The following is a 19,938-nucleotide window of genomic DNA, read 5'->3' as shown; positions in this document are numbered from 1 at the left end:
CCTATGATGAGTTTTGTGGAAACTGTAATTCCCCTAGAATGAATCTAACAGACGTAGAAAACATTTTTCCAGCTGTGAAGGTTGTATTATCACAGCATTTTCTTCGATTCTGTGCTGGACTGAAGTTTTATCAACTCTGTTATGCAGCTTCACTACTTTAAGTTCAAGTTTTCAATCTGGAAAAACACAAACCAATATGAAGTAAAGGAAGGTCTTTCTAGACTGTAAGGTCTCTGTACTGAACTTTGAAAAATATCAGGAGTTTGCAAATACTTAAATATATATCCATGTATATATATACATATATAGATATATATATATCTAGTACTTAACTACTGGATCCTTCATAAAGATGCAGCTGATACTCACGGCAGCAAAGGTTCCATTCCAGATTTGGGTGGATATGTTCACAAAGTACTCTCCCTTCAGTGCAATGTCTTCCAATTTGCATGTGATGGTACTGCACTTCACGTTCTTACAGTTCTTCCAGGGGAAACAGCAAGAAGAGGCAACAACATGCATTAAAAATGCACTTTAAAAATATTCTTGCAACATCCAGACTTTTTGCCCTTGCCTTTGCTGTTCTGTGCATACAAATTAAGTGCTTGCAGGCTGTGCTAAAGCAGATGCAGTGTCTGTAAGAACATCATAGGCCGAGCTCCTGCTCTGTAAATGAGGAATGCCACCCCATCACAGCTTTCCTCACAAGTACAGCAATGGGCTCAGAGGGTCAGCTCTGCTTCCCTCAGCTCAGAAGGTCCTGCTTACTGCAGCCCCGGGTTTTACTCACCAGTTCTTTGGAAGCTCTGAAGTTCTCTTTCATGAAAGATGGAGAATAAGGTCTTTTCCCTATTTGCAGTGGATTTATCTGAGCATCACAAGTAACACCTCTGGCCTAGGAAAGATGGCAGGAATGAGACTGGACAACATGCTACTTGGTAGTTTATACTCATCATAATAATATACATTTTGGGGCTTAGATGGTGGCGGTGTGAACACTGAATTCTTTAGGATACTAAAAGTATGTGGTTTGGGTCAGAAATAAGTAATTCTTATGACACTTCCTTTTTTGTCCTTAGATTGACCTGAAGGGTTTTTCCTCATCTAAAAATTTTATTTTTACAATAACTTTCTCAGGAACATGGAGAAGGACCTAACTGAGGAGATCCAGATACTCCACATATGCCAAGTAACTAGGCTAGTGTACTACTGGCATTGTGGTCCCTCTTTTATGAGGAAGGGACAAGGAGAAAAAGCATGGATTCTCTTAAGCCATAATATGGGGAGATAACTGATGTTTATATTACTGATAAACCCCCAAAATACAGTTCAGATCTATACCTCATCTATGGTGACTGCAGTTAGGTACATCAGTGGGTTGCCTTTGCTGGTCAGTTCAGGAAGAGTGATTGTTACTGATGACATCTTTACTGGAATACTTCCTGTAATTACCTGCAAAGTAAAAAAATCAGGAGTTAATTCAGGTAGCTATGCAGAAATTATTTGATACAGCAAGAAAATTAGAAATAGTGGATGGGTATGGAAGAACTGGACTCCTTTTACATCAATTTTTTTCTTACAAAGACACTGGGGTAGTAATTTTGTGAATAGTAAAGCAGAAAGTATACTGTATAGCTCCAAGTTCCTGTCTGTTTTCTTAGTAAAGCATGAAATACGTTTTGAAAAGCAAATATTCTGCCACGGGCAATAGGACTGTTTAGTCCTTTGGAGTAGCAGTTACAGGAATGGAAATGGAACATAATTTAACTTTCTTCCACGTTGCATATTTTGATCTAAGTTTTTTTCTGTGTTATGTAATAAGCACTGTGATTTGGCTAGTTCTTGCATCAGGTTTGAGCTCCCAACCCTTGCCAAACTTCCAAGTTTCAAAGTCCAAGCCTGCAAGCACTTGTTTTTCTTTATCAAGTTGTCAGGAGACTCTGTGAAAAAACAGTCTAAGTTGGCCTAAAGTTAAGCATTAACCACCTTCTAAATATGTACACAGTGCAGGACCAATCCCTCCCCCTTTCTACCTGTACAAATGTCATCCTTAACCTTATGAAGACTCCAAGAACTTACGCTATTTGCAATTATTTTTTTACTTGACCTATTCAAAAGCCTCAAAATCAGACAATGAAAGCAGGAGCGTTTTTTTAAACAAGGTTTTGGGAGCAGTCTACAGAGGGAGCTAAGGCAACTTCTTGAACCAGAAAAAAACAGACTTACTAACCTTAACTGAGAAGTTGAATGTGGGGCCAATATCTTCAAAATTATTCACAGTGGAAGGAATGTTATGATCAGAGTATACTTCATAAAAGTTGATATTGGCAAGCCTAGTTAACAACCATAAAACAATACATTTCAATTTGGCAGCTGCTTTGAAAACATATGTTACTGGATATGGCTTTGTGAAACAGGTCAGAAGTACAGAGAAAGAAGTAGTCAGTCACTTAGATTGTTGTTTGAATTTTACAAACTTGGTTAAGAAAATGGTGTACTGAAGCCCAGAGCTGGAACAAACATGTGAAATTAGGACAAGAGAATTGTATAGGATACAGACTCTCTCAAGCTTTTAGACCCTGCATTGTTTCAGGGCCATACTGCAAACTCCTCTGCATACAAATTCACCCTTGCAGTCATCATTTTTCCCAGGAAGGGCCTGAGTAAAAGGCTGTCTCCCTTGGTACATCTGTAACTGGTGGGGTGTGGAAACACAGGCATCACCCTGCTTATGTAGATGGTACATATCACATAGTCCTCATAGTCCTCTTGGGTCATGTTGTTTAGTAATTATGGGGTTTAAAATCCAGCATTTCCAAAGTAATACAAGGGTGGTTTCAGCATGGAATGGCAGGTATGTGATGGAAGGACATGGTGCTTGAGGAGCTCAGTTAGTTGGAACCATGCTCAAAGACAAGGAAAACATCCCCGTGCATCACACTCACTACCTGCTACCTGTGAGCAGCTCCTCTGCTAAATCATGCCAGAACTGTGTCTGCTCTTGTCATTAACTTTCATTAGAAGGCTAATTTGAGCAGTCAAAACGCAAGATGGTCAGTGAGTTAACAATAAATAGAGGCTATTACAACTCCTACATCAGCTCTTCCTGTTCCACAAGGAATCTATCATCTTTACTGCTCTCCCTGTTTAATCTGGTAACATCTGTGAATACAATCCCAATATAATGTGTGTGCAGTCACACAGATGTTCTTCCTGATCAGTGTTGGTCCTCCATACTGCACTGTGGATCCTTTTTGATCCTCCATACTTTCTCCCATGGGCCCTTTCCTTGAAGGGCTTGCTCACAAGGACTCCAAGGAAAACACACACATTTTCTGCTTCCTTTCTCTGAAGATTCCAGTCCTTCCAAGATGCAGAGTATCAGCTTCTGTGTCCTTTCAGAAGTCTTTGGAAAGACATACTGCTACATCTTCTCCTAGAAACTCAGGAAATTAATCCTAGAAAGACTTCACTTCAGCAAAACAATACTCTTTTCTCAACTCTTGTATATTAAGGGATTACTTCTTGGCTACATTACCTGCCTCAGGAATGACCAAATTCCAGGTAAATACTTCCCAAGCCACGTTATGCCATGGCTTAATATGCATTTCATTTAATTATTTTAATTTTATTATCTCCAAGAATAAACTAACCATTATCTGGCAGTAGGTATTCCTTCATTCCTTGATGTGCATATGAAATTGCATTTTTTCATATTCAGGAGAGGTAGCTGAATTCAAACCGTTGTTTTCCCTTGAATATCTTTTATAGACTCTATTACTCGCTTCTTCCAAAGCATTTAATTTCATTTCAGTTCATATTTCTCAGCTAATTAAACCCACGGACTCAAGTTGGCAGCATCTGAATTTCCTAAGAAGTTAGCCCTCTGCATAGATGTTCCTGCAGTCTCTGCTACTGCTAGCAAGGTCTCATGCAACTTTCTCCAGGAGCTGAAAGAACTTGCACCATTGACTCAAATGCTTCTCTGTACTTAAAATAATCTCAAAAATTCCGCATGACTCTGAGACTGGTGCACCTATTGATGATGCAGGGCCTTCAATATTCTGAAACTACTTCTGCAAAGATTAATTAAAACACTAATCTTCTGTACTGTGGTCCCTATTCTAGCTCATCCTACACAGAAGCCAACAGTTCTTGTAGCTATGGTGATCTCTAAATATTAATTTTCTGGATCCATTGTTGCTGTGCATTTTGAAGCAGCTCCCTCTTTTTAAACTTTCTGTTATTCTCTGAATATCTACTGGGTTTTTAAATATCCATTTATATTTATTAATTTTTGAACACTTTGGGATGCAAAAGCATTTTTTCACCAAGAATTGGTGACTAAATATACTAACTGTAATGACATGTTGATCCTAGAAATTGAGTATTTGGGAGAGATAAATAAATCTTTTCTTTGATGAAAATTCAAATATCCCACCTTGATCTGAGAGTGACACCAATATATTTTTGTTTCAGTTGCAATCTGAGTTAAACTGTAACTGAAATGGTTCTTGTTCAGAACAGTAACAGACTAATTACTGTTTGAATGCATCCCAAATCAGCAAGCATTTCCCAGGCTCAAGACACGAACTTTCAAGAGCATATGAAGAAAAAAGGTCTTAAAAGGCTTTTCATGGTCTTTCCCCCTGCCTGCTCAGCTGCCTCTCCTTACAAATTACCCTTCCCAGGGTAAAGGATCTCTCTTCCAACAGCCCTGACTTGCCTTCTACATGGAGTAGAAAGGGGTGGCACCAGGTAGAGGGGGTAGGTTTGAGCCAGAGCCTGGATGGGTGCAAGGGAAAGCAGGGTGTCTGCTTCCAATGCCAGTGCAGCTGCAGCAAGGGAGAATCTGCCAGGTGTGCCTCAGGTTTTAGTTCAAATCATTATCTCAAACTGATAAAAAAATTATATTCTTGCTCCAGGTTTAGCAGATACATCCATATTTTTTTCTCTTTTTTTCTTTCCCTCCTTTACTGAGGGGGTAATATTTTTCCTTTTGAGATTCTTTTGTTTAGATTTAATCACAGTAATTCCAGATTTGATCCCATGTCATTATATTTGAGCCAAGAAGCTCAATTTTATTATACAGTATATACTATTTATGTTACCAAAACCAAATGCACTGTTTGGCCTTTATATCAATTCTGTTCACAGAAGCACCTGTAACAAGTTTTGGGAGGTAAACATGAGTCCACAACTTTCCTAAATTTACATATAAGTTTGGTTGGAAGGATGGACAAAAAAATCTGCTACTACTCGTGAAGAGGTAATTTCTTATGACTTCCAAAACCAAAGCAAAGCTTCGCTATATTTTAATGGCCTTTTAAGACTGTTAGTTCAAGTAGCTTGGCAAAATAACTGTGTCTATTTACATAAATCAGCATACCTTGTGAAATGAATTTCTGCATCATATCGCAAAGGAATTGATAAGGTGACCTGGTTGTCCGAGTCTTGCTGTTCCTTACTTTCACTGTTCATCAAAACACATTTGAGTCAGGTGTAATGTTGTTTTATACAAATAAGCTTTTAATACCTAACTTGCTTTCATATCATTATGTACTTTACCTCCATGTATGAAAACTTAGAACTGCCACATTCTGAAGATTTTTAAGGTTAAAATTAAAGTTAATATCAAAGGATACCTATGGAAGAGACAAGGAACACAAAGTAAATGAGTTGGTACAACATCCTGAAGGACATTATTCATGTGTGTAACAGTCTAGAACTGCCCTCTGTATCTGAATTCTCTACAGATTTCAGTGTAATATTTTGATAATTTCTTAATATTCAGAATTGATTTGTTCTTAAATTCCCCTTCAAGTTGGCATTAATACATAAACATGAGTTATTTGCATTTTAAAATTGTGTACAACTAGCTGTAAACTGCAACAAAAGGTGTTCACAATTCCTTCATTTTAAACTCTAGCATTAACACAAGCTTTGTATTCACTCTTTTCTTCCATTTGTTCCCGCAGGTCCACTTTGAGCAATTCCATTAACATTGAGAACAAGCTTAACTTTCTATGTATGGGGTTTTTTTAACTATTATTTTATATGTCACATATAGAATAATATACATGTATATATATAATAAACATGTATATTATATAGAATAATATACATGTGTATATATATATAGAATATATATAGTATATATTCTATATAATGTATAGAATAACTTAATGTTTCTGTTCTTTCAAGCAAGTTTCTTGTTGCTCTAGCTGATTATGTTAGAGGCTAGAACCCTGTTTCTGTTCTACCCTTGAGGAATAAGAGATTCCATGAAATTGTGGATATCATGAGGTTTATGGTATATATGGAAAAAGACGATACACAATTCATCTTGGGGGTGTGTGGGCCTCCCATCTCCTCCCAAAACAATACTTGGAGAGATAAGATTCACGGAGCAGGTGAGGGAGTTACTCCAGGTTAACACTGCAGAAAGGATTTAATGGGAATTGTGCACACTTCTTAGGAGCCTGCATATGATGCTCTATGCTTCTCTGCGCCCAACTTTCACTCTCCAAAAGTTATATTACTGCAGCAGCATTTGGAAGCTGTGGGCTGTGACAAATGAGCTTTGAGAGCCCTTTGTCCTTTAATGTGACAGGGAGTCACAAATGTTAAACCCTAGTTTGCTTGTTTTAATACCTCTGTTGTAAAATCTAAGAAGCCCTTATCAGCAATAAATGCAGAGTTATGGAAAAACAACAGCAGAGAAGGTTTTGGGTATCATTCAAGGTTATTTAAACATGCTAGATGTACCTGCTGTCCTGTTCTGAAAACAGGATAGCTTATTTGGCAAATGACTGTACTTTGTGCTGTTCCTGTTTGACACAAGACTTCAGTCCCATCACTCTGCAAAGAAAACAGACAGAAACACCATGTTATTTCAGGTTTTGATAAAGCAGAGAGGTGTGTACCTTCAACAGCATATGTATTATACTACGGAGGAGTGAAAATAGGTGCTATGGCAGTAAATCCAGGAGATGCAACAGATAGGTGGGTCATAGGCAAGGCCAGGAGGAAGTCACAAGGAAGGTGGGACAAGGACCATTCCCACTCGGTTTCTTGTGGGCTGCAATCATCTTACTAGAACTTTTTGCTGAGCTTGGAAGAAGGAATAGAGGCCAGAGAGTACAGGTCAGCTCGACCACTTACTTCTATGAATCATTTTTTACAGAATTTTTACAGAACTTTGCAGACATATTTACACAATCTTAGAGTGGAAGAAATCAAACATTCTGTAGGAAAATCTGCCATACATAACAGTTTGTTTACTACTTTCTAAAATATTGGCTTGTCATCATCCTTGATTCAAAGACAAATTCAAAAACCAGAGCCAGTTATCAACCCTTGGAAAATAATTTATTAAAAACTACTGTCTTTTGTAAAAAACATTCCTAGTGGACATTTACTATTCATGAATTGTGCTACCAAAAAAACCCTCAAAACAAAACCTCCAAAAAGACCCATAAGTAGATTCTCAGTTTACATTTTTCTTCCCACCTTAAAGCAGGCACACTTTTCGTCCAAACTTCACTTGCAGGCTGAAGTGCTTCTAAGCAAGAAGGCTTTTAAAGCAAAAGAAAATTCTAGCTCCAGTGTGGTCTTTTGGCAGGAGTGAAATGAACAATCTTGCTGCACAACAGGATGGGGAGGTAGAGGGGCACCCCCAGCGCTGTGTGCAGTACTTTTGCCAATTCATTGTTCAGAATAATGCTGCTCTTGGGCAGGAATGAATGCTATCCCTCCTCTCCCTTCAGTACAGGGATTGCTCTGGATTTCACCCCCAGGATTATCACGCACCTCTCCAGTAGGAGCCTGACCATATAAACCAAGCACTGAAATCTGCATTTCATCCTTGAATTGGGAGCAACAATTTAAATTATAGGTATGCTGCATTCCCCAATAATTCCTCTCTTTTGCTTTCTCTGAGATAAAATTTGTTGGAAGAGGAGCTTTTGGTATTAGCCATCATGTCAATCTGATTAACTGTCAAGGCACTGATTACATGGCCTTGGCAGTAACACTATTTCTAGATCCCAAGTCTGTGTTTTAAGGATTCATCATCAATGCTGCATGTCTGATTTATCAAATACAAATTCCCTGTGGCACAGCAACTGCTTCAGGCATGCTGCTGGGACTTAAGAAGTAGATGTGGGTGCCAAGGCCTAAAGTGAGGAAAAGATGTCTGAGGTGAGGTCAAACTCAAAAAGTTGCCAGCTTTTATGCTGAGTTGGAAATATCTCTCCTTGACCTAAATAAACTGATATGCCGGGGGAATAATTCTGGTATCCAAGAAAACAAATTGTGAGAGAGTTTTGTACACACATTCTTTTCTGGAACAGGCACTGCTAGAAAGGAAAAAAGAAATTTCTCTGAGAACCTCAAAAATCAGGGGCAATAACAGAAACAGTGAAGTTGGGTATCACGCACCGGTAAAGAAGATGAAGCAAAAAACAAGTTGTCTGAAAATGTAGCCTGGATTCTGGTGTTATATGCATTTTCCTTTTTATTTCTCAATTTCACATTGAATGTTAGTCTTCTGTTTTTGCTGCTGACAATAAACTGTTGTTTGCTGTTGGAAAATAAAGTCCATTGTTGTAAATAGAGGTACTAGAACAGCTGTGGATGAGGAAAATGTGTTACCCAAAGCCCACAACAAATAGCAAGCACAGCAAGACATTTCCTACATTGTACAAACTTAAACGCCCTGCTTTCTAAACCCCTTGGTGTAAAAAAATCTGCGATGGTGTTTCCTAAAACCAGATAGAATTATTGTATTCCAAAAGTGCAGCGCTTTGACTATGTGTTGTCAAAGTGACTGCTGAATTTTCAAGGGGTCTACCCTGGTGGGAAGGTGGACAGAGCAGGCAGCATACATGGGCAGCCTTATTTCTGTGATGTACATATGTGCATATACATTTGACGTGGACTTAGAATATGGGCTGCCCAAATAGCTGACCACAACTCCCCTGGCACAGCTACTGCAGGATCCTCACTGCTCCCTGCAGGAGGGATGAAGACAGCTGCTGCAGCTGCTGCTGCTCTCTCTTTATGCTCCCTTTCCCAACAGCAGCCAGTCAGACACAATTTGTTAAATAATCACTATGTGCTCATCTCTAAGGTACCAAAACTTGGGTTGGTCTAAGCTGACAAGAGTCCTACTTCTGTGTCTGTGTTCCTATCCTACCTCTTTTTCCTTGATTAAATTTAGAAATGCCATTGCTTTTTTTATCGGTGCTGTTTCTAAGTAGATGTTAAAGTGGAAAGGTGTTCTCCTCTAGAAATTAATCCAAAGCCTACGGACAAACCAACTGTTGAAAACACTGGGTCTTAACAGTTCCACTGATTCAGCTCTTACCTGTCATCTGCCTTCTGCTGAACATTCAGAACAAGATCGCAGATACAAAGTTCATCTTCACCGCAGTCTTTAATAAAAGGAATCTAGTAAAAACAAAAACATTTCCTAAATGACAGGGCTCAACCTTTAACATTATCTGAAGACACCAGAGTACAAACACCTTCAAGCTGAAGCACGTTCTTGGCTTGTAGATAAAATCCTGTTAGGACATGAAAACCCTCTGAAGGACATGAAAAATATTGACAAGTGAATGAGTGAAGTGAATAATGTGTTGCTACATCTCAACTGATCCAAGAACTGTACAGACAGGTTACTCTTCAACAACAGCAAAGGTGATGTAGTCAAATTAGTTCCATCTCTCTTCTATGTACTTTTTTACTGTAGATAAAACTGAAAGAATTTGTCTTTGCCATCAACTAGAAGTTCACATCAATGGTAACATGGCTGAACTATATGCTTGTTATGTGCTATGGTGGCTGGTGTGTGTGTGTGTGTGTGTGAGCAAGCTCATGTAATACAGGCAAAGGAATGAAAGGAACCAGGGGACACCCCTCCATGTGACTTACTCAGAGCACCAGTTTTCACTTGCATGTACCTCTTTGGTGTTTGTTGGGGCCACACATTATGGATGTGTATGGCCATGAATAGTATACTTACACTATAGGCCACAGATGCTGGAGAAGATATATCCAGGACAGGGCTGGAGCCAGGATTTGCAAGGCCAATGTCAATGCGCAAACTAAGTGAATTCACTGCATCTGAAGGCTCCTGTAAAACATGCATGGTTCAGATAATGGCTGCCAGCACAGAAGACAGGGTAAAAATGATAATTTCTATTGTGAATTGAGAATGTGCAGTAAAATAATACTTGCTCCAAAAAAGGAGAAGCAACAGTTCAAAGCTTCATTTCTTAAAGAAAATAATTTTGTGAGATTGACTAGTGTGGATTCCTCAAGATTAACAGCTTTCAATGTGATTTCCATAATAAAGCTGATTTTTCTAGGATTCCTGGAGACTGTGCACATCAAAGTAACTACTAGGGCTAAGGAACATGCAGATTGTCTGCAGCTGTAGGAGCTGGTTCTCAATGCCATCACTATGTAGCTTTCATTCTCGTCTAGCTGCAGAAGTCAAATTCCTATTCCACTCTGCCTTACGATCACAAAGAGCATCTGGGCCTGAGTGACACTAAAATACAGTAAATGCTATGTTTCCTTTTTTTCTCGCCTTCTAGTCCTATGGCTCTCTGCTCCACATGGCACTAAATGTGATCAATAGGTCACTGCAAACCAGAGCAGGGACAGAAGTCCTCTACCTGACCTAGCATCATGCAACAGAGTTTAAGGCAATTTTCAGGGCTGTGTTCAGGCTTTAGTTCTGGAGAAACATAGATACCTGCTAATTTTATTCAATTCCTTGGTGTGTACCGGGGGTTAGAATGCATCCAAGTCTGCCTGAATGTTAGTTTGAAGAAAACATTTGCATGTATGTTTTAGTTCTTACAGAAGAGTCTACTCAGAGGGAAATTAAAATCTATTTAAACTATAGACCATGGGCTCTATATTACACCAAAGCTGAATAACACAATTAGGAACCCTCTTTCCTATACTAAAAATCTGTACTGAATATGACATTTATTAGTTTCTATGAAATCATAATCTTATTAAGTATTTCTCAGCTGTGGGTATTTGGGAAACATAAATAATTCAGTACACCATGCATGAAATTCACATTACAGACAAAAAATTTATCCATGCATTCTTCTGATCTTTTGCTATGCAAGAGTACTTGCAATTGCACTTACTTGTACACTGAAGACATCATGAACACAATTCTCTTCATGATGCACCACAAGATCCCTCTGCATGTACCTTTCATTACTTTCTTTGAAAAATCCTCTAGAAGTCACTCTGGAGGACTGGAGATCTGCATCCAATGTTGCATTGTACTTTAGAGCTACAAGAAGAATAACAGTACATTTTTGACTGAGCATGGTTGCCTGTGATCTCATTACTGTGCTCGATATTACAGGGACCAGGCTTTCTAAACCACACTAAGTATTTTATATTTTTCATAGCTAAACACAGGGCAGTTTCAAAATGAAAATACTTTCTCTTATGTTTTCCAAAGCAGTCAAACAGGTTTAGGTCTTGATCTGCAAGGGGCACATTAAATGGCAATCAATCCAGCCTCCACTGCAGATGTCTGAGCCTGCAGCTCAGGCAAGAAGCCAGTCAGCAGGACCAGGGTTATTCTAGATAAAGCAGCCTTGCAACAATATCACTGAACTCAGAGGTGACTTTAAAGAATCTGCATCTTCTCTTCAATCACATAACACTTTCTGCCACCTCCTCTTTATTTTATGACTATTATGTTGTGGAAATTCATTGTTATTTTACAGCTTAAAATCATGAGTTCCTAAAGGCACTTTATGTAGCACTGAAGCAGTCCAACTGGTCTTGTCTCTGAGACTGAACTTAAAAACTTCATGGGAGCCCACTGCTGGTCACAGAAATATTCATTGTGCTCTGAAAAGAAGAGCTTCCTCCTACTGAAAACTGCTCTGACACTCTGTAAAATATTTGATTTTCTTTTTCTGAAGAGGAAAAGTATGCAGTCTGCTGTTGAAAACAGAAGATTGGATGAACATAGCTCCTCATGAAATACATTTCTGGGGATTGTTGAACATCAAGGACACAGCTGTTCTCTATACTGTTAATTCCCCACTTTTCAAAGAGTATGGAGCCAGTGATGAATTAGGTCTTAAAAACACTTTCTCAAGCACTTAGGTTTTACATTGATTTTGTGATTCTTGACATTCAATCTAATACATAATTGGACTTTTCATTGCTCATTTAAATAATGGACTTTTTAAGAAAGTAATATAAGAAAAATAATTGAAATACTCTTACCTACTTGATTATTTTTCTTAGCAGGTCTAAATGAAGCCTGAAAACATATTTTGACAGTTATATCCGTATTCTTGTTCAGCAGACTGATTTTCTCAGGTTTAAATGAAGCAGTTATGGACACATTTGCAATGCTTCTTGACCTGACAAATATGTTTTAAAAGTTACATGGGTTTTTGAAGAACACTAGGTAACATAGAAGCTGTTGTCTAACATTCTCTGTAAATGTTAGTATTGATTTTTTTTTTTTTTTGGTTCCCAATGTCAACTTCTTTTAATGGCACTAGTAAAATTATTTTTCCTTAGGTATACATGAATTTGTTGATATCACTGCTTATAGTAATAATGATATGTAGTTTCATGTCAAGTTAATGGCTGATTGATGGCTTCATCCTATGTTCTAATGAATCCCTCATGGTATCAGAGAATGAAGCTCTTGGCCTATTTTCCACATAAGTAACCTTCTGCTCTTCTGGGGAGGTGAGAATGGGTAATTCTTCATTATTTAATAATGTAATTTTTCTGAAAAAGAACTTTGGTGTAATTAATCAAGATTTTGAAGAAGAGTTTCAAAGGAACCCTACATGTAAAAACAAACATTTTAATCAAAATGAAATGCCTTAATCAGCCCAAATGTAAGAGTGAAAGAAGAATGATCACCTTCATTAATAAAATCGAAATAAATGCTGGTACTTCAAGGAGCATAATTTTCTTTAATAAAATTCCCAGCAGCAGCAGTCAAAAGTCCAAACTGACCATTCATTTTTAATTAACTGGTTTCATTATGAAAGAAGTAGCAATTCACTGGTATTTTTCTTACAATGGGGAGCCTTAGGCATGAAGACAGGCAACAGATAGGAAAGGAAACAGCATTTGAATTTAGTTCCTCAAGCAAAGAGTGGAAATCACAGCCTACTTAGGCAGGCAGATGATTTGGTTTCTGTGAAACCTTTTTATATTTTGTGAAAGCACTCCAACTTCTGTGGCAAAGGCAATGTGCCATTACAAATGTGTTTCTTACCAGAACTAGTTGTCAACTCTATTACTGCTCTCTGTCCTTACCCTGCAGGACAACGCTCCCCCCATACCAGCTATCAGTTAGTAAAGGTCACACAGGTTGTGTGAGACGTGGTTTCATCTGTCTCAGGCTCAGCTATCAAAATTATACTGTGGCTACTGAGGTGCACAACCTGCTACAAATACCCTCCATCAAGCCCCATTCCCCACTGCTGTCCCTTCCCTCTGGACCATGTGTCTGCACAGCAGTAGCAGGCAGATGTCTCCTGGCCCTCTCATTCCTGGTCAGGTCCCTCCCAGCCACCTTCCTCCCACATGTCCTGGCTCTGCCCTGTGTGCTGCCTTGGCTTTCAGTGGTTTAATGATAAATGCCTAAAAGAGATTTAGTCTAATGCTCTTTTTTTTAGCTAGTTTTGATAGCAGTGATGAGGCAGTAAGTGTGCTAGCACTGAACACGTTGAACAAAAGAGCTTTTTAATTTGCTTATTTTTCCTGTTTAATTTACTGCATGTTCAGCTGCTGCATCTGAAGCAGTAACTGCTTCCTTTCTAAGAAAGAGTATACTTACCATAGCACAACCACATTTCCATCAGCACCAACTGATATGTCAGTAATGCCATCGTCGTCTAAGTCTCTATGGCCATCTACTGATCTTCCAAAGAACTGGAGCTTTTGTCCAAAAGCAGGATCCGATCCTAAGATTTTCTGGGAAAGAGTTTGATTACTGAGTTTGCCAAATCATGTTTAAGTCCACAAATAGTAGCCTGATTTTAACTGATACTCCCTGTATATGCAATGTATTGTTTAAACAAAATGCATTTGTGGGCGTTTTCTCAGATGCTTTTGTAACACTTCTTTCTCCTCTGTTGGAGCAGACAAAAGACTAGATTTTTCTGTCTTGGGAGCAGATCAACTGACTGCTGTGTGCCAGATACAGCTGGAAACTTTTTCCATCTCACATTGAGCAACTCTGAGAATATGAAGCTTAGTAAGAGTTCTAACAAATACTTGCTGCAACCAGAAAATCTGCATACAAAGAGATAATAAGATTACCATTATAGTATATATGAAGACCAGTGAAAGACTTTCGCTTTAATACTGTGTATTTGTAATTCGCAGAGCTGGGATTTATCTAATCTTCATTGCTGTACATCAGCACTAAAAACCTGAAAATAATGAGTGTCAGTTTTAGGGCAGTAGTTGACTTCACACTCAGGTATCAAAAATGGCTCAGAATGAGCATTTTGCATTCTCATGCAAATGAACCTTATATGGTTCATTTATAAGCACCACAACATCAGCCTGGATATGTTGACAGCTGAAAGGAGGATAGTCACAAAATGTGAAATAAACCATGAGAATAACAGTATTCATTTAAGAGGTTGAAACAATACCCAACTAAAGCACAGAAGACCTTCTGTTTTCCTCTAGCACATTTAAAGGCACCGAGTACAGCATTACGCAACAGTTATTTACCTGAGAATATTTAGTACGTATAGTCTTTTGAAATCCATTATAAATATAAATTGCTCCAGAGTTTTGGTTTTCCAGTGGCGCACCTATTACGACATCATTAGAACCATCCAAATCAATGTCTGCAAGTGCTGTGATTGCTGATCCAAAGCGTGCATTTTCTGACCCCTGTGGACCTTCCAAGAGTTCTTGTTGATCCAAGATTCTCTTTAAAAATTGAAAAATAAGAAAAAGCAGAAACACAGCTACCATTGCACCAGATTAGACCTATCTAATCTATCTATCTATGTGCATTGTTTTTTGTTTCTGTTTTCCAGTACATTCCCCTCAGATAGCTCAACATTGAATTCCTTCCCCATTGTATTGCCCATTCAGTTTGCATTATGTCTCAAAGTCTTGGCAAGAATTACACAGCAAAATCAAAGCATGCTATGCAAAGTACTAACAGCAAATATAACCATATGTATGAAGCTTAAATGCTCTCTCTGTCCTCATCTGACTGTTCTGAAGTTTCACAATACATTGAAAAATACAGTTTCCAGTTTTGGATTACTGGTTTTTATGCAGAGGGAATGGAAATTATGTAACTGGACATAATTCTTTGAAACAGAAATGGAATTTCCTTACTAAACTAATGCAAAAAACATGTGTCCAAATGGTAAACTCCTGACCTCTCCAATGCCAATGAAGAAAGATTGGAGATCTTCATAGTTAAATAATCCCATTTACCTTAGATTAAATGCAACTCTGGCAAATAGCATTCTCACCTTTAACTTCAGTTGCCATACTGTCTTAAAATTTTAGAAATAATAGCCAAGTTATTTATTAAAAATGACTAGAAAAGTATTGCTTGTGCAACTTGCACAAATTGAGATTATTCTTAAAAAAAGATTAAAAGTACCTTTCATCATTCTTTCTTATTTAAAATTTAAACCCAACATTTGACAACAACTAAAGATTTTAAGATAGTCATCCAAATTGTTTGGTTTTAAAAAGCAAATTTTAAAAAATCCTTTAGTTTTTCTTTTCTTCCATATCTTATGTCTGATACCACAGGCAAAAGACCAATGTCAGCTGCAAACTTTCAGCTCCTCCATTGACCTTAAAATTGTTTTAGGGTCATTTCCTGTTGCATCAGGATACTCTGACTGAGATCCTGCTATGGAGCATGGTCCTTCCTCTCTATTTACTTAATTGCAATTTACCTAGTAAAGACACCATTTTCTGTTTTCTCTGATGGATGTCAGATATTAATTTACTTGGCAGACATCCAGTGAATGAAAGACTGTTCAAAAATGCCAGAGGGCTCAGTATGGTTTATACATATATCCTAAAAACACCTACTACAGGTCTGAATAAAAAGCACTGTCAGTCAAGCATCAGATAAATAACTAAGGTTTACTGAACAGAGGGGACAACAAGAGTTATGGTAACCATCCAGTGTTAGAGTCTATGAAACAATGCAGAAAGCTGGTAGAAGAGCATTTCTTAGAACTGCTTTGGGAATACTGTCAGGCATTGAATACATTCACAAAAAACAAATGGCAAATTACTTAATAAAAGCCTTAAGCTATGTTTTTCAGAGATACAGCCAACCCATGCTGTATTAGCATGAAGCACATGGCCTGACACCAGGACCAGGGAGACACTGAGAGCACCAGGCCCCTGACCACTAACAGTGCTTAGCTACTGCCTTGCTTGCTGGCTCCATTTTGGTCTGTTCCAGATGCCTAATTCCCAGATTACATGCACAAGCAGTTCTGGGGCAAGTTTGCAGCTGCTACTGAAAAGCAGAACATGAAAGGCAGCATTGGAAAGGTCTCCACACACATCCCTCTAACCAGGAAGGCTTGGCACCATTCATCCCTGCCCTTATGCGACATCCCAGGATAAGCATGTGCTCTGTTTCTTATTAAAAGAAAAAAGTCACTTGAAAGATGTCTAACACTTTGAAAATATTCACTAAATAGTGACTTTGAGGATCTGGAGGAGCCAAAGGCCTTTTAAGTATGCATGTGGCCAATCTGATTTGAAAGAAATTAGCCCTAAGCAGCGTTTAGGGCTTGAGCCATTTTTACCTTTGTGATGGAAAACATGTATACTCTCCCTTCTTCCTTCTTCAGGTCATTCATAAACATTGGTGCACCCACAAGCAGCACATCTGTCACAGAATCCCTGTCAACATCAACTGAACACACCACACTGCCAAAGTAGGAGCCAATCTGAAATCAGAAGTAAATAGGTTGTCGCTGTATATGGTTTTTCTAAATCATGTTTTAGCACCTGATTCAGAAAACTTACATCCAGTAATATTCCAATGCTACTGAATGTTGAGGAATTAAATTACTTTGTAGCATGCTCCATTGTTGGAAGAATCATATCCTTACTCATATTTCACTATTTCTGTCCCGTAGTCGCTATGGCTTTACCACTCGGTAATACAAATGCCAACAGAAACTAAGATATGGGAGGTATATATTTTTTATAACTGCACATGAAACTATCCAGCCTCTGATCTACTCTCAGATTTGTCTTAAAGATGATACCAAAACCAACTAAAACAATTCCTCTTTTCCAAACAGAGAAAAAGTGATTGAGTTTCCATATCTGTCTTCTCATGTCAGCTACTTCATAACTTCTCAGGCAGAGCAGAGTTTACTGAATTTCCATCTCCTGATTTGTATTGCTGACAGAAGGATACATTAGTTAGATTTGTATATTATCTTCTGCCACTAATTGGATGACTTCCTAAAATACAGTTTAAAAGTTACAGCTAACCTCATTGAAATAGTCTAGTGGCAGAGAAAAGTTCAAGTGGATTGCAAATGCTTTGAGACAAAGAAGAATTTTCAAAACAAATTGTAATTTACTGATGGGTCAATAAAAAACGATTCCTGAAAGTCTGTATTCATGACCAAAATATACTTGCCTGCTCTCCTCTCTGTGATTGCACAATTGCAACATTACCATCACTGTCAACATTATAAACCACCACTCTGCCAGTGTAGTTGGATCTTGGTGCGCCAGCAACAAAATAGACAGAGCTCATAGTTGAGAGAACAGCAACAGAATAACCTGGGTATAGAAGTCAACATGTAACATATGTGAGAGATATGCAATCACAATTTATCAGCTGGTTAGCCATAAAGGCACAGAGGATGAGTCAATCTGGTATGTTAATTGCACAGAGTGATGATTCCACATGGGAAGTTATGCTGTCACATATGCATAAAATTTGCAATATTCTGCTGGAGAGAACAATGACACACAGATCAAGTTGAAGCAGGTTTACAGAATAACACAATAGCTTAGCCTATTCAGTAAAATGTAGACCACAAAAATGTCATGCTTATGAAGGAGACAGGGAAAAAACGTGCAAAGAGTATCCTTGGAAAGAAGAAATAAAGAGAAATATGAGATGAATGTTTGAATCAGTCTTCAAACTAGGGAGGAACACCTAGCTTCTGTAAAGTTTGCAGTGCATTTTCCCACAGCTCACTAAACCACAGATCAGTGGTTTGTCTGAATAGAACAGGCTACATTAGCAGCTTGTCAGCTGAAGGGCTGATTGAACTTCTTAGAACATTTTAATCCTCATTACCATTATTATAGCATTTATTTGCTTTCAGGAAATGTCATTTAATACTTGTAAAAATGTAAACATGTATTAGCAGTATAAATCTAGCATTAGTACATGCTTTAGTTTTCTGTGGTTTAGTTCTAGCAAATTTATTTTAAGCAAAGAAAACAAAGTCATTCTTTATAAAGTCTACAATGAATAATAAAATGCCAGTGATAGGACAGAATTTGCAGATCTTTAGCAAGCTGCAGAACAATATGAGGAGCAGTCTAAAAGGATTATGCCTTGATCTTTATATCACACCATTCCAGTTCAGATTTTTTGTTCAAACACAGGGTCAGAACAACTTTTGTGACTGGAAGTTCAATGAACAACAAAATGAGATTTTATTCTGCAAGTTAAGTACACACCTTCCTAATCAAGGCAGAATACAATCATTTGAAGTGAGTGGGTGCCGTGTGGAACAGGGGCTAATTGAGCAGGCTGTGACTGATGTTCTAGCAGCCCTTTAACTTACACTCTTCCACGCTGGTGAGAAAGAGCTGGTATGGAGATCTCCTACTGGAGGACAGAAAGTGGAAGGGAAATAAAGGGACAGAAAAGGCAACAACATTGGTCGCTCCAGAAAGATTAAAGCAAATACACTGATACTGCCTTGTAGAGTAAGGAAATTACCTGAGTTTTAAAAAATTATTAAGAAAATGAAGTAAGACAAAGTCTAAAGAGGTCATATGTGCACAAAGAGCTACTGCTCATTTGCTTGGGTTTAGAATTATTAATTTTGTTGGATGCAAGTAATGCTGAGCCATAGTGGAAAAAGAGAGTATGTTAGTTGCAAAAAGAGCACATTATTAAATATCTTTAAGAATGAGAAAGTCATAGATGCTTAATGTAGTAGCATTATTCAGGGATGGAACAGCAGAGTAGGCATGTTGAAAAACAGTTACCGAAAATAGTTCCAAGGAACTGAGAATACAGACTGGCTTTATTGGGTCATAAAAGCATGTCAAAAATACACATGGAGATTGTAAGTAAATCCTCTATTGAGTGGCAGCAATATTCAAAATCTATAAACTGAACTGGAAAAGGCTAAGAGAACAGCAAGCACACATGAAACAACAGAAGATCAATCAGCTTCTCATCCACATCGAACTGTGTATCAGAAGCAACTCATAATGATCAGTATGATTCACTAAGCAGTCTTTTCAAATCCCATGATTTATTATTTCTCTGTGACTGTGCTGGTTTTGGATAGAATACATTTAAAGTTCTTCACAGCAACTGGTGTGGAGATGTGATTTGGATTTATGCTGGAAACAGTGTTGATGACACAGGGATGTTTTAGGTACTACTGAGCAGTGCTCACGCAGTGTCAAAGCCTTTTCTGCTCCTCTGTGTCCCACCAGCGAGGAGGCCAGGAGGGTCACAAGGAGCTGGGAGGGGACACAGTCAGGGCAGCTGTCCAGGAATGGCTACAGGGATGTCCCATTCCATAGGGTGGCATGCTCAGCATGTAAAGCTGGGGGAGGAAAGAGGAAGGAGGGCATGTTCAGTGTGATGGCATTTGTCTTCCCAAATCACAGTTATGT

The 19,938-nt window shown here is 38.3% G+C and overlaps 2 protein-coding genes across 7 annotated transcripts in view; one reads left to right on the top strand and one right to left on the bottom strand.

Moving 5' to 3' along the window:
• MOCS2 (molybdenum cofactor synthesis 2) overlaps positions 1-8,599 on the top strand; it is a 31,771-nt gene extending 23,172 nt beyond the window's left edge. Inside the window, exons 6-7 of one of the 3 annotated variants that reach the window (XM_072921620.1) lie at positions 7,770-7,897; positions 8,355-8,599. In XM_072921620.1, the coding sequence (XP_072777721.1) occupies positions 7,770-7,823 (54 nt within the window). In that variant the 3' untranslated portion in view covers positions 7,824-7,897; positions 8,355-8,599. Of the gene's footprint in view, positions 1-7,769 lie in introns of all 3 variants that reach the window. The other 2 variants (XM_072921621.1, XM_072921619.1) reach the window with 2 other exon arrangements.
• ITGA2 (integrin subunit alpha 2) overlaps positions 1-19,938 on the bottom strand; it is a 67,268-nt gene that overhangs the window by 9,067 nt on the left and 38,263 nt on the right. For all 4 annotated transcript variants that reach the window (XM_030258974.4, XM_041711048.2, XM_032744575.3 and 1 more), the window contains 16 exons: positions 17,699-17,844; positions 16,848-16,991; positions 14,773-14,976; positions 13,865-14,001; positions 12,283-12,422; positions 11,175-11,326; positions 10,028-10,138; positions 9,371-9,453; positions 8,443-8,584; positions 6,769-6,861; positions 5,569-5,645; positions 5,390-5,473; positions 2,231-2,333; positions 1,342-1,452; positions 791-895; positions 370-483 (listed from right to left, as the gene is read on the bottom strand). In XM_030258974.4, coding sequence (XP_030114834.1) covers positions 370-483; positions 791-895; positions 1,342-1,452; positions 2,231-2,333; positions 5,390-5,473; positions 5,569-5,645; positions 6,769-6,861; positions 8,443-8,584; positions 9,371-9,453; positions 10,028-10,138; positions 11,175-11,326; positions 12,283-12,422; positions 13,865-14,001; positions 14,773-14,976; positions 16,848-16,991; positions 17,699-17,844 — 1,946 coding nt within the window. The remainder of the gene's footprint in view (positions 1-369; positions 484-790; positions 896-1,341; positions 1,453-2,230; positions 2,334-5,389; positions 5,474-5,568; positions 5,646-6,768; positions 6,862-8,442; positions 8,585-9,370; positions 9,454-10,027; positions 10,139-11,174; positions 11,327-12,282; positions 12,423-13,864; positions 14,002-14,772; positions 14,977-16,847; positions 16,992-17,698; positions 17,845-19,938) is intronic.

The sequence above is a fragment of the Taeniopygia guttata genome, chromosome Z (assembly GCF_048771995.1).
Source record: "Taeniopygia guttata chromosome Z, bTaeGut7.mat, whole genome shotgun sequence".
Classification (NCBI taxonomy): Eukaryota; Metazoa; Chordata; class Aves; order Passeriformes; family Estrildidae; genus Taeniopygia; species Taeniopygia guttata.
Note: the sequence above shows the minus strand (reverse complement) of the source record. Positions and strands in the feature narration are given on the sequence as shown.